A 12954-nucleotide genomic window follows, 5' to 3' on the forward strand; every position below is an offset into this window, starting at 1 on the left:
TTGACCCCAGCCCTGGGCACGGCGGTGAGCCCCTCCCCCCCGTCACTCCACGCTGACATGCCTTCCCCCGTGGGGGCCTCCCTTCTTATTCTGCAGGTGCATGAGCGAACTGAAGAGATGGACTTCCTGTTGCTAGTTGTCCGCAGACTCTTAAGGACAAATTCACGTTTTGTGAAGGTAAAGTAGATTTCATGAGTAACTGAAACATTCAGGGTTAGGTTTATGATGTAGTTTTGTTCAGTAGAAACGGCTGGAAGCAGTGACTCGTCAAATCATTGTCTCTGCAGTCCTCCAGACCTTGCCAAGAAGCTGGCTTGGAGGACCTTCCCTTAGGATCAGACAGTGGAAGAGTTTTTGGTTGCTACGTTGCATTAAATTGTAAAATATTCTCCAGGCTACAGAAAATAATGAAATGCTGGGTATTAGAGCACAACTGGGCTGAATAGAAACCAGAGTTTGAGGGAATGTGACTCTGTCATCTCTTTTATAAGCAGCACTGAGTCGCACTGAACTTAGTGGTTACGTGCCCTGCTTTTATAGGAGACTTACAATAGGAGCTAACCGAAAGTCTGTGGGAATGGCCAACATTGTTTACGTTTTATCTGAACAGGAAGGATGGGGACGTGAACGTGACCAGAGTAGCGGAGGGTTTGTAATTATTACGTAGGCTAGACACAGGTCAGCCCAGCTCTGCTCTGCAGGAGTCTCCCAGAGCGACTGGTGCGGTCATTCACCTTGGGAAGGGCTGTGGGAGGACTTGCTGTCTCGGGAAAGCAGGCGCCCGCTAGAGCACACAGTATCGTCTGCACGTGTTCCATCTCTCGGCTTAGGGAGACTTTCCTCCCTCCCCACCTTCCAGGGTGGGGACATCAGCCTTGGGAGGGCCACAGTCTCACCTGGTGGGCGCTGAGGAAGTAGAACCCAAGGTTTGCAGTGGGCTGACCTAGTGCTTAAGACAGGCTTCCCTGATAGCTCAGCTGGTAAAGAATCCGCCTGCAATGCAGGAGACCCTGGCTCGATTCCTGGGTCGGGAAGATCCCCTGGAGAAGGGGTCGGCTACCCACTCCAGTATTCTGGAGCTTCCCTGGTGGCTCAGCTGGTAAAGAATACGCCTGGAATGCGGGAGACCTGGGTTCGATCCCTGGGTTGGGAAGATCCCCTGGAGAAGGGAAAGGCTACCCACTCCAGTATTCTGGCCTGGAGAATTCCATGGACTGTACAAGAGTCAGACACGACTGAGAGACTCTCACTTTCACTGCTTAAGAGGCCCATCACATGATGGAGAGAATCAACGGAACCAGACCTTTCTTGACAGTCACTTTAAAAAAAAATTATTTATCTATTTACTTTTGGGTGCGCTGGGTCTCCCATGGCGTGTGGGCTTTGTCTAGTTGCTAGTTGCGGCGTGCGGGCCTCTCACTGTGGTGGCCTCTCTTGTTGGGGCGCACGGGCTCTGGGGTGCCCAGGCTTCGGTGGTTGAAGTTCTGGGCTCAGCACAGGCTCAGTAGCCGGGCCCAAAGGCTTGGTGGCTCCACAGCATGTGGGATCTTCCTCAATCAGGGATTGGACCCGTGTTGCCTGCATTAGCAGGCAGCTTCTTCATGACTGAGCCACCATGGAAACCCGTGATTGTCATTTTAAGACTAATTTTTACTGTAAGGTAATAACTTGATTGCAGTGGTTTTTTTTTTTTTTTTTTTTTTTTTTACTTTTTAGGAGTTAAGAGTGTTGGCAAATTTAAAAAAGGCTACCACACTGTTGAAAATGGTGCTCAGGAATTTGGTGCTGATCATATGCGTAGTAGGAAATGCCTTGTCAGTTTCAGTGTTTTCATGATTTATTAAAAAAAATATAGGAAGCATAATGCTTCCTGAATATAGAACCTTGTAATGGTGTACGTAGTTGGGCTAAGAAACTAGAAGTCAGGTTCTGTATGGCTTTGTAGTAAGTGTTTTGAAACTCTCGAAACCTCCTCCCTTCCTCCTTTTTAAAAAGAGAGCTGCCGTGGGGGCCTCAGATGCAGCAGGAGCCTGGGCAGATGGGCCTTCCGGGCCCCCTTCTGCTCCGCACCCAGCCCTCCAGAGGGCCCCGGCTTTGTGCTGTCGCCGCTGGCTGCCCAGACTCAGCCCCGGGCCCCCAGACAAGCAGGTGTCAGGGCAGGCTGCTGAGCGTCTGCGGACGAGCGAAGAGCCGCGGGGAGGGTGCAGGGCGGGGAGGCGGGGCAGCCTGGGCCGGCTGAGGCTGTGAGCCGTGCACATTCGCGCTCAGGCAGACAGAAGCCCAGAAGCGCCCTCGCCTGGCGGCTCGGGCAGACACGTTAGAGGTCCTCTGCTGGGATGGCCGTGCCCTGGGGGCCACCCATAGCACCCACAGGGCCTCACAGAGCCTGGCTTCTGAGTGACCTGGGTCAGTGGGGTTTTGACCTTTTGTATCTGACATCAGAGGGCAAATACAGACTTTCTGTCTGCCCAATAAATGCATTAATAATGTCTGTGTGAAGTTCTTACTTCTGTGCAAAGAGTTAGACTTCAGAAATGCAGTCAGCAGACAGCTGCGCCTGCCTCCGGCTTAGCACTTGGGAGCCGGGCGGAAGGTGGAGACCCCGCGTACTGCTGCCGCCATCTCCAGGGCACAGCCAGCGGGCTGCGGATGCTGCTGCTGGCATTCACGGCTGAGTTCTTCACGATATCATCCCAGATTTGCTTTCTGGCCAAACTGAAACCTGCAGGGAGTCCCGAGCCTCTGCCATCCCACTCGGTTGGGACTGGTTGCTGGGCGCCTCCCGTTTCTCCGCGTAGGGTCAAGGTTTCCTGGCTCCTTTGTCCTCTTCCCCTTTGCTGCTCTGCTCCCTCAACTTTCTGGAACACGCCGTCTAGAGCTTATTCTGTCCTAAACTAGTTTTCTGATGCAAAGTGTCCTTTTCGGTAAATGGTTGTAATTGAGCTTTATTGGAGAAGGGTAGTTTCTCACTTGAAAAAGTAACTGAAGAGAAATTGTAAAAGTTGACATCTCTGAGCAGTCCTAGATTGTAATAGTTTGTATTACACTGAGATCGAGTCAGTGTGCAGCTAAAGCTGTGGGAATTCCGGAAGAGGAGAAGCCTGGCCTCCTAACGAGCCTCTTGGTCGCCACCGCCGGCGGCGCCACTTCGTTTCCTCGACGATCTCTCCTCCAGGTTGTCCTCATGTCAGCCACCATCAACTGCAGAGAGTTTGCAGATTACTTTGCTGTTCCTGTTCAGAACAAGATGAACCCAGCTTACGTCTTTGAAGTGGAAGGAAAGCCCTTTTCAATTGAGGAGTATTATCTCAACGATTTGGAGCACATTCATCACAGCAGGGTATGTTGGAATGCATTGTTTGTTTTACAGTGAATGTGCTTTTGTATTTGATCACATCTGCATTCATTAGCTACAATTGCAAACCTCTATTGGAGCTTAAAATTGGAGCAGGGCGATGGTGTGGAACGGGCCTGGAGAAGAATGAGAGGAAGGAAACGCCTGGGTTTGTTGTCATAAACTGTGAGCGTAATAAACCCTCACATTGTATATCCTGGTGAAAATTATTCAGACTGGTTTTACACTTCGTTGAAGGATAAAATGTAGCCATTTGATTCACTGCAAAACTGTAGATTCAGCTGGGGGTGGGTGGTAGCTTTATTTTAGTTAAAGTTTCTAGGGTCAGTTGTGTTGCTGAAAACTAAAGGAAGAGCCTTGTGGGGACTGAGCACGGTGATCCGTCCCTGTGAGAAGCTGCAGGCGTTTCACGCTCGTTTTCACGTGGGTTATCCATTCACAGGGTCGAAAGATCGGCAAGTGCTTGCAGGTATAAAGTAGCTCCTTCCTACTCCTGTCTTCTGTCTGCCCAGTTCCCCTGCCAACAAGAGGACACGATTGTCAGCAGTTTCTTTGGATCCTTGCACTAGATTATAGTTGATTTACAATATTGTAAAGAAACCCTGGCCTATAGCATACACTTTCACACGTGCAAAGATGTGTGCACGTGAATGCAAACATCACATCCGTGTGTGTGTGTGTGTGTTTATCTTCTTCTTCATATCCTTTTCCATTGCAGTTTATCACGGGATGTTGAATGCAGTTCCCTATGCTCCGCCGTGGGACTTTGTGCTTCACTTTGTATGTGGTAGTTTGTGTCTGCTAACCCCAAACTCCTAACTTATCCCCCCGCCCCACCGCTCACCTTCCCCTTTGGTAACCATACATTGGTTTTCTGTGCCTGCGAGTCGGTTTCTGGTTTGTAGATACCTTCATTGATACGGCCTTACAGACAGCTGTGAAAGAAGAGAGGCGAAAAGCAAAAGAGAAAAGGAAAGATATCAGCATCTGAATGCAGAGTTCCAAAGAATAGCAAGAAGAGAGAAGAAAGCCTTCTTCAGCGATCAATGCAAAGAAATAGAGGAAAACAACAGAATGGGAAAGACTAGAGACCTCAAGAAAATTAGAGATATCAAGGGAACATTTCATGCAAAGATGGGCTCGATAAAGGACAGAAATGGTCTGGACCTAACTGAAGCAGAAGATATTAAGAAGAGGTGGCAAGAATACATGGAAGAACTGTACAAAAAAGATCTTCAGGACCCAGATAATCATTATGATGTGATCACTAATCTAGAGCCAGACATCTTGGAAAGTGAAGTCAAGTGGGCCTTAGAAAGCATCACTACAAACAAAGCTAGTGGAGGTAACGGAATCCCAGTTGAGCTATTTCAAATCCTGAAAGATGATGCTGTGAAAGGGCTGCACTCAAAATGCCAGCACATTTGGAACACTCAGCAGTGGCCACAGGACTGGAAAAGGTCCGTTTTCATTCCAATCCCAAAGAAAGGCAATGCCAAAGAATGCTCAAACTACTGCACAATTGCACTCATCTCACATGCTAGTAAAGTAATGCTCAAAATTCTCCAAGCCAGGCTTCAGCAATACGTGAACCGTGAACTTCCTGATGTTCAAGCTGGTTTTAGAAAAGGCAGAGGAACCAGAGATCAAATTGCCAACATCCGCTGGATCATGGAAAAAGCAAGAGAGTTCCAGAAAAACATCTATTTCTGCTTTATTGACTATGCCAAAGCCTTTGACTGTGTGGATCACAATAAACTGTGGAACATTCTGAAAGAGATGGGAATACCAGACCACCTGACCTGCCTCTTGAGAAATCTGTATGCAGGTCAGGAAGCAACAGTTAGAACTGGACATGGAACAACAGACTGGTTCGAAATAGGAAAAGGAGTACGTCAAGGCTGTATATTGTCACCCTGCTTATTTAACTTATATGCAGAGTACATCATGAGAAACGTTGGGCTGGAAGAAACACAAGCTGGAATCAAGATTGCCGGGAGAAATATCAAGAACCTCAGATATGCAGATGACACCACCCTTATGGCAGAAAGTGAAGAGGAGCTAAAGCCTCTTGATGAAAGTGAAAGAGGAGAGTGAAAAAGTTGGCTTAAAGCTCAACATTCAGAAAACGAAGATCATGGCATCTGGTCCCATCACTTTATGGGAAATAGATGGGGAAACAGTGTCAGACTTTATTTTTGGGGGCTCCAAAATCACTGCAGATGGTGACTGCAGCCATGAAATTAAAAGACGCTGACTCCTGGGAAGAAATGTTATGACCAACCTAGATAGTATATTCAAAAGCAGAGACATTACTTTGCCGACTAATGGCTGTCTAGTCAAGGCTATGGCTTTTCCTGTGGTCATGTATGGATGTGAGAGTTGGATTGTGAAGAAGGCTGAGCGCCGAAGAATTGATGCTTTTGAACTGTGGTGTTGGAGAAGACTCTTGAGAGTCCCTTGGACTGTGAGGAGATCCAACCAGTCCATTCTGAAGGAGATCAACCCTAGGGTTTCTTTGGAAGGAATGATGCTAAAGCTGAAACTCCAGTACTTTGGCCACCTCATGCGAAGAGTTGACTCATTGGAAAAGACTCTGATGCTGGGAGGGATTGGGGGCAGGAGGAGAAGGGGACGACAGAGGATGAGATGGCTGGATGGCATCACGGACTCGATGGACGTGAGTCTGCGTGAACTCCGGGAGATGGTGATGGACAGGGAGGCCTGGCGTGCTGCGATTCATGGGGTCGCAGAGAGTCGGACACGACTGAGCGACTGAACTGAACTCATTGATGCCATGCTTTAGATTCCTACGAGTGACATCACGATACGTGTCTTCCTCTCTGTGACTCCCTTCGCTGCTGCTGCTGCTAAGTCACTTCAGTCATGTCTGACTCTGTGTGACCCCATAGATGGCAGCCCACCAGGCTCCCCCATCCCTGGGATTCTCTAGGCAAGAATACTGGAGTGGGTTGCCATTTTCTTCTCCAATGCATGAAAGTGAAAAGTCAAAGTGAAGTTGCTCAGTCGTGTCTGACTCTTCGCGACCCCATGGACTGCAGCCCACCAGGCTCCCCCATCCCTGGGATTTTCCAGGCAAGAGTACTGGAGTGGGGTGCCATTGCCTTCTCAGTGTGATAATCTCTGGGTTCAGCTCTGCTGCTGAGAATGGCACCGTCTCCCTCCCCCCTGTCCCGAGCAGCAGCCTGTCGCGTGTGCGCGCCACACCTCCCCGGGCTCTTTGTCTGTGGGTGGACACGTGGGCCGCTTCCATGTCTTGGCTGGTGTGAGTCGTGCTGCTGTGAACATCGAGGTGCATTTATTAAAGATGATCTTCGTTTAAGTAATTCCCAGTGCTTCTGATCTTATTAAAACCAGTGCCAAAGGGAACATCTTTGCACACCTGAAAGTGTATCTTGCAGACCAGGGTTTCTTAGCCTCAGCACAAGTGACGTTTTGGGCCAGGTAATTCTGTGTGTTGAGGGCTGTCCGCTGCATCTCAGGATGTGTGCTGGCCTTGACCCACTGGATGCAGGTGGGCCCACCAGGGCTCCTCCCCCCCCACCCTCTTTGTGGACCCAGACACCCCTGGGGTGGGGGTGAAACACTGCGTCTGAGAAGCCCTGTGTGGGACGAGCCCTCCTGCAGCGTAAGTTCCTGGAAGTGGCTCAAAGGATGTGTGTGCGTTTGGAATTTTGATGGATGCCGCCAGGTCGCTCTCTAGAGGAGTTCTGGCTTCTGTTAAAAGCCTCTGCAGTGTGAGAAAGCAAGCAGTCTCTTCTGCAGTGAGTTGGCAGGGCAGGGCTCACCTACTGTTAGATGATGTAGTGTGTGTGTGTGTGCGTGTGTGCGTGTGTGCGTGTGTGCGCGTGTGTGCGCGTGCGTGCGTGCGTGCGTGCACATTAGGTTTGCCTACTGTGTGTCACCACCCACCCCAAGGTAGAACAGAGTCGGGGGACATTCTCCCCCCTCCTTACCGGTCCGTGGGTGGAAACGAGTCTTTTAAAGCAGCGCGCATTCGGGATGGAGGGAGAACGCGCATGTTTGTAACGTTCGAACGCTGTGCCTTGTCTGACCCGTTCTGGAGCGCGAGTAGGCATGCTTTACCGTCTCTTCAGCTGACCACAGTCTCACTAGCTCCTGTTGACCCCTCCTGGTCGTGCTGCGGAGGGGCCAGGCCTAGACGCAGGTGTGAGCCCCGGTGGGCTGGTGGGTTGTGCTCCTGTTGGGAGGACGCCGGGCCCAGCCGTGTTTCCCTCTCCTGGTCGCTGTCAGTTCCTGTTTCAGTGAATGGACACGCAAGGCGTAACTTGGAATTAATTTTTACATGCTTCATGTAGCTTCTCTTCTAACCCTTGGAGTCAGAGGGCCTGCGTTAACACTGTCTTCTCATTGAGATATCAGTGCTGTCGTGGTCCCTCGCTGTGCAATCTACCTGAGACCCTCCCGGGATGGCAGCTTCACCACGTGTGAGTCCCGTCCCTTCCCACCTCCTCGGGGCCTCAGGGTATCCACGGCCCTGCATCCCACACCTTTCCTAGCGTCTTGTCCACATTTAAAGGGCCCTGAGTCTCTCACCTTAGAAACCCCTGATTCAGTGTCCTGCTTCTCACAGCTTCCGCCAGACCCAACTTGCATTGCTTACTTGGCACCACGCCCGATTTGCCAGCATCTCTAGCGGCCGCCTAGCGAGGTCCGGGGCACCTGGGCCTGCATCGCCTGCCCCCCTCTGATTCTTGATGCTGTTGGCACCACGTGTCTGGAAATGCACCCTTCCTGTGGCCCGTGACGCCCTCCAGGTCGTTCTGTTACTAACGCTGCAGTTCCCTCCAGGGTCCTTTGAAGAGTCTTTATCGTGCTTAATTTTCAGCTTGTTTTAATTGCCAAGAGCACTTACAGCCACTCCCCAGGAAGTTCTCGAATGCAGCCGTGCCCTCAGCTGTGGCCACCATGGCCTGCAGCTGGGCCAGAAGCAGGGTGGGTCCCTCTCCCTGGGCCTGCCCGTGGGTTCCTTCTGGAGGACGCCCACCGCCCGGGAGCACAGCGTACTCCGTTAAGGGGATTTGGGAGGAGGGTGTTTCTTCTTCTTCTGTCGCTCAGTCGTGTCCGACTCTTTGCGACCTCGTGGACTGTGGCACGCCAGGCTTCACCTGCTTCACCTGCTTCGCCTTCTCCCGAGCTTCCTCACACTCAGGTTCGTGGAGTCGGTAATGCCATCCAACCCTTCCCCTTCTCCTCCTGCCCCCAGTCCCTTCCAGCATCAGGGTCTTTTCCAATGCGTCAGCTCTTGCATCAGGTGGCCAAGGTACTGGAGCTTCAGCATCAGTTCTTCCAGTGAATATTCAGGATTGATTTCCTTTAGGATGGACTGGTTGGATCTCCTTGCAGTCCAAGGGACTCTCAGGAGTCTTCTCCGACACCACAGCTCAAAAGCATCAATTCTTCGGCGTTCGGTTTTCTTTATGGCCAAACTCTCAATTCCACACATGACTCCTGGAAAAACCACAGCTTTGACTATACAGACCTTTGTCGGCAAAGTAATGTCTCTGCTTTTTAATACGCTGTCTAGGTTGGTCAGCGCTTTTCTTCTGAGGATCAAGCGTCTTTTAATTTCATGGCTGCAGTCACCATCTGCAGTGATATTGGAGCCCAGGAAAATAAAGACTGTCACTATTTCCACATCTGTTTGCCATGAAGTGATGGGACCAGATGCCATGATCTTCATTTTTGGAATGTTGAGTTTTAAGCCAGCTTTTTCACTCTCCTCTTTCACCTTCAACAAGAGGCTCTTTAGTTCTTCACTCTCTGCCATAAGGGTGGTGTCCTCTGCATAACTGAGGTTATTGACATTTCTCTCCTGGCAATCTTGATTCCAGCTTGTGCTCCTTCCAGCCCAGCGTTTGTCATGATGTTGTCTGCATATAGATTAGATAAGCAGGTTGACAGTGTACAGCCTTGATGTGCTCCCTTCCCAATCTGGTACCCATCCGTTGTTCCATGTTTAGTTCTGACTGTTGCTTCTTGACCTGCACACAGGTTTCTCGGGAGGCAGGTCAGGTGGTGTCATGTTCCCATCTCTTTCAGAATTTTCCACAGTTTGTTGTGATCCACACAGTCAAACGCTTTAGTGTAGTCGATGAAGCAGAAGTAGATATTTTCCTGGAATTCTCCTGTTTTTTTCTGTGATCTAATGGATGTTGGCAATTTGATCTGTGGTTCCTCTGCCTCTTCTAAATCCAGCTTGAACATTTGTAAGTTCTCAGTTCATGTACTGTTGAAGCCTCACTTGGAGAATTTTGAGCATTGCTTTGCTAGTATGTGAGATGAGTACAATTGTGCAGTAGTTTGAATATTCTTTGGCATTGCCTTTCTTTGGGATTGGAGTGAAAACTGACCTTTTCCAGTCCAATGTCCACTGCTGAGTTTTCCAAATTTGCTGGCATATTGAGTGCAGCACTTTCAAAGCATCATCTTTTAGGATTTGAAATAGCTCAACTGGAATTCCATCACCTCCACTAGCTTTGTTTCTAGTGATGCTTCCTAAGGCCCACTTGCCTTCACAGTCCTGGATGTCTGGCTCTAGGTGAGTGATCACACCATAGTGGTTATCTGGATCGTGAAGATCTTTTTTGTACAGTTCTTCTGTGTATTCTTGCCACCTCCTCTTAATATCTTCTGCTTCTGTTAGGTCCATACCGTTTCTGTCCTTTATTGCGCCCATCTTTGCGTGAAATGTTCCCTTGATGTCTCTAATTTTTTTGAGGAGATTTCTAGTCTTTCCCATTTCATTGTTTTCCTCTATTTCTTTGCACTGATTGCTGAGGAAGGCTTTCTTACCTCTTCTTGCTATTCTTTGGAACTCTGCGTTCAGATGGTACATCTTTCCTTTTCTCCTTTGCCTTTGGCTTCTTTTCTTTTCTCAGCTGTTTGTAAGCCCTCCTCAGACAACCATTTTGCCTTTTAGCATTTCTTTTTCTTGGGGATGGTTTTGATCAACGCATCCTGTACAATATTGGCGAACCTTTTTCCATAATTCTTCGGGCAGTCTGTCTGTCAGATCTGATACCTTGAATCTATTTATCATGTCCACTGTTTAGTCGTAAGGGATTTGATTTAGGTCATACCTGAGTGGTCTAGTGGTTTTCCCTGCTTTCTTCAATTTAAGTCTGAATTTGGCAATAAGGAGTCCATGGCCTATGCAGATGATGCCACCCTTATGGCAGAAAGTGAAGAGGAACTAAGAGCCTCTTGATGAAAGTGCAAGAGGAGAGTGAAAAGGTTGGCTTAAAGCTCAACATTCAGAAAACGAAGATCATGGCATGTGGTCCCGTCACTTCATGGCAAATAGATGGGGGAACAGTGGAAGCAATGGCTGACTTTATTTTTCTGGGCTCCAAAATCACTGCAGATGGTGACTGCAGCCGTGAAATTAAAAGATGCTTACTCCTTGGAAGGAAAGTTATGACCAACCTAGACAGCATATGAAAAAGCAGAGACATTACTTTGCCAACAAAGGTCCGTGTAGTCAAGGCTGTGGTTTTTCCAGTGGTCATGTATGGATATGAGAGTTGGACTGTGAAGAGAGCTGACCGCCGAAGAGTTGATGCTTTTGAACTGTGGTGTTGGAGAAGACTCTTGAGAGTCCCTTGGACTGCAAGGAGATCCAACCAGTCCGTCCTAAAGGAGATCAGTCTTGGGTGTTCATTGGAAGGACTGATGTTGAAGCTAAAACTCCAATACTTTGGCCACCTGATGTGAAGAGCTGACTCATTTGGAAAGACCCTGATACTGGGAAAGATTGAGGGCAGGAGGAGAAGGGGATGACAGAGGATGAGATGGTTGGATGGCATCACCAACTCGATGGACATGGGTTTGGGTGGACTCCGGGAGCTGTTGATGGACAGGGAGGCCTGGTGTGCTGCGGTTCATGGGATCGCAGAGTCAGACACGACTGAGCAACTGAACTGAACTGATCTGAGCCACAGTCAACTTCCAGTCTTGTTTTTGCTGACTGTATAGAGCTTCTCCATCTTCGGCTCAAAGAATATAATCAGTGTGACTTCCATATTGACCATCTGTTCATGTCCATGTATAGAGTCATCTCTTGTGTTGTTGGAAGATGGTGTTTGCTATGACCAGTGTGTTCTCTCTGGCACCCGTGTCTTCTCCGGGTCTCCTTCGTGCACATGGGGACCGCGGTTCAGCAGCGGGGCCAGGGCTGTGGCCGCGGGCGTCCTGTCCCCTGCGTCGCACGGGCTTGGAGAAGGCAGGGCTCTGTTTGCTGTCTCAGCAGGTGCTCACCCGGTGCTCTGCCGGCTTGGATTCTAGAGCTCCAGGAGACCTTGTGAGCCAGCACCGTGCTTCTCCCGCAGCTTGTTTGTAGGGAAGCAGCTCTAGTCCGGTGTGGGTGTTACTGTTGGAGGTTTGAAGAGTGCGTTTTCTCTGCACCTTCTTTGTATGGCTGTGGTGTGGTAAGTTCTGGTGACTGCGTAAAGTAGAAGATCGCTTAAGGTAAAGGTTAAACATCAAGAATGTTTATTCAGAGTTAATTGATTAAACAGAGGATAATTTGTCATGCTTACATTAGTAGAACTGTAATAATGAAACATTATTTAAGTAGTAACTGAGTTAATTTACTATAAAAATTGGAAGAAAGTTTGCATTTGTAGCTAACTTCTCCTGAAGTCTTTTTCTGATGTGTTCTGCACACAAACAAATGCTGTTTCTTTTATACAGTACTTGATAAGTAAAATTATTAAACAAAAAAGCCTTCTTATTCTTGGTGAGAAACTGCAGTATGGCTATAAAATAGATCTTATGGAAACTGTGATATGATGTCATGGTTGGTATTCTGGGGAGGTGCACTCCCAGAGACGGCCTCTGCCATGTGAATGCCGCCAGCTCAGACTGGCGGTCCTGACCTTACCAGGGGGTGGTGGGTGTGGCTGAACCCCAGTGTTCCGGAGGGGCCACCCGAAGGGCAGTGTTACAGTGCCTGGGCTCCCTGGCTGGTGTTAACCCAGCTGAAAGCAGGCTGGTCGCCCCGCAGAGCCTTGGCGGCTGTGGTACAGTGGCTGCTGTCGCGTGTGCAGACGGGCTGCTGCCCTTCCCTGGCTCTGGTGGTCTTCCTGGGGGACTCAGTCCTCGGCTCTCGAGGGCAGGGTTGACAGGAGGGGAAGCTCCTCCTGGCTACACAGGCATTTGGAGCACCTTTTCCATGTCTTCAAAACAGATGTCCTGCCCGACGTTTGACCCCCGCCTGCGTGCACCCTGACTGCCCCGCTGCCCCAGCGATGGGTCAGGGCGGTGCTGGTGGGGGCTGTGTGTCAGGGGCTTACTGTTCAGCAGGCGCCCGGATCCTGGCTGCCAGCGATACCATGTTCATTTGGGGTACTTGTTACGAGTTCCCTTGGTGAGCCTCTGTTCCAGCTTCCCTTCTTCCTCTTTCTAGCTTTCTCCTCAGCTCCTGGAGGAGCCAGTGATAACCAGGGCTGTCTATGAGGTGGCCATCTCCCTGATTCAGATGTTTGATGACTTGGACATGAAGGAGAGTGGGTAAGAGATCCTCCAGTGGGCAGTGAACTTCAATGGGATTGGGA

General features: G+C 49.6%; 1 protein-coding gene across 1 annotated transcript in view; it reads left to right on the forward strand.

The window, feature by feature from the left end:
- TDRD9 (tudor domain containing 9) overlaps positions 1-12954 on the forward strand; it is a 111351-nt gene that overhangs the window by 32966 nt on the left and 65431 nt on the right. The window contains exons 6-8 of the mRNA XM_052659887.1: positions 97-177; positions 3176-3340; positions 12807-12910. Coding sequence (XP_052515847.1) covers positions 97-177; positions 3176-3340; positions 12807-12910 — 350 coding nt within the window. The remainder of the gene's footprint in view (positions 1-96; positions 178-3175; positions 3341-12806; positions 12911-12954) is intronic.

The sequence above is a fragment of the Budorcas taxicolor genome, chromosome 21, assembly GCF_023091745.1.
Source record: "Budorcas taxicolor isolate Tak-1 chromosome 21, Takin1.1, whole genome shotgun sequence".
NCBI lineage: Eukaryota > Metazoa > Chordata > Mammalia > Artiodactyla > Bovidae > Budorcas > Budorcas taxicolor.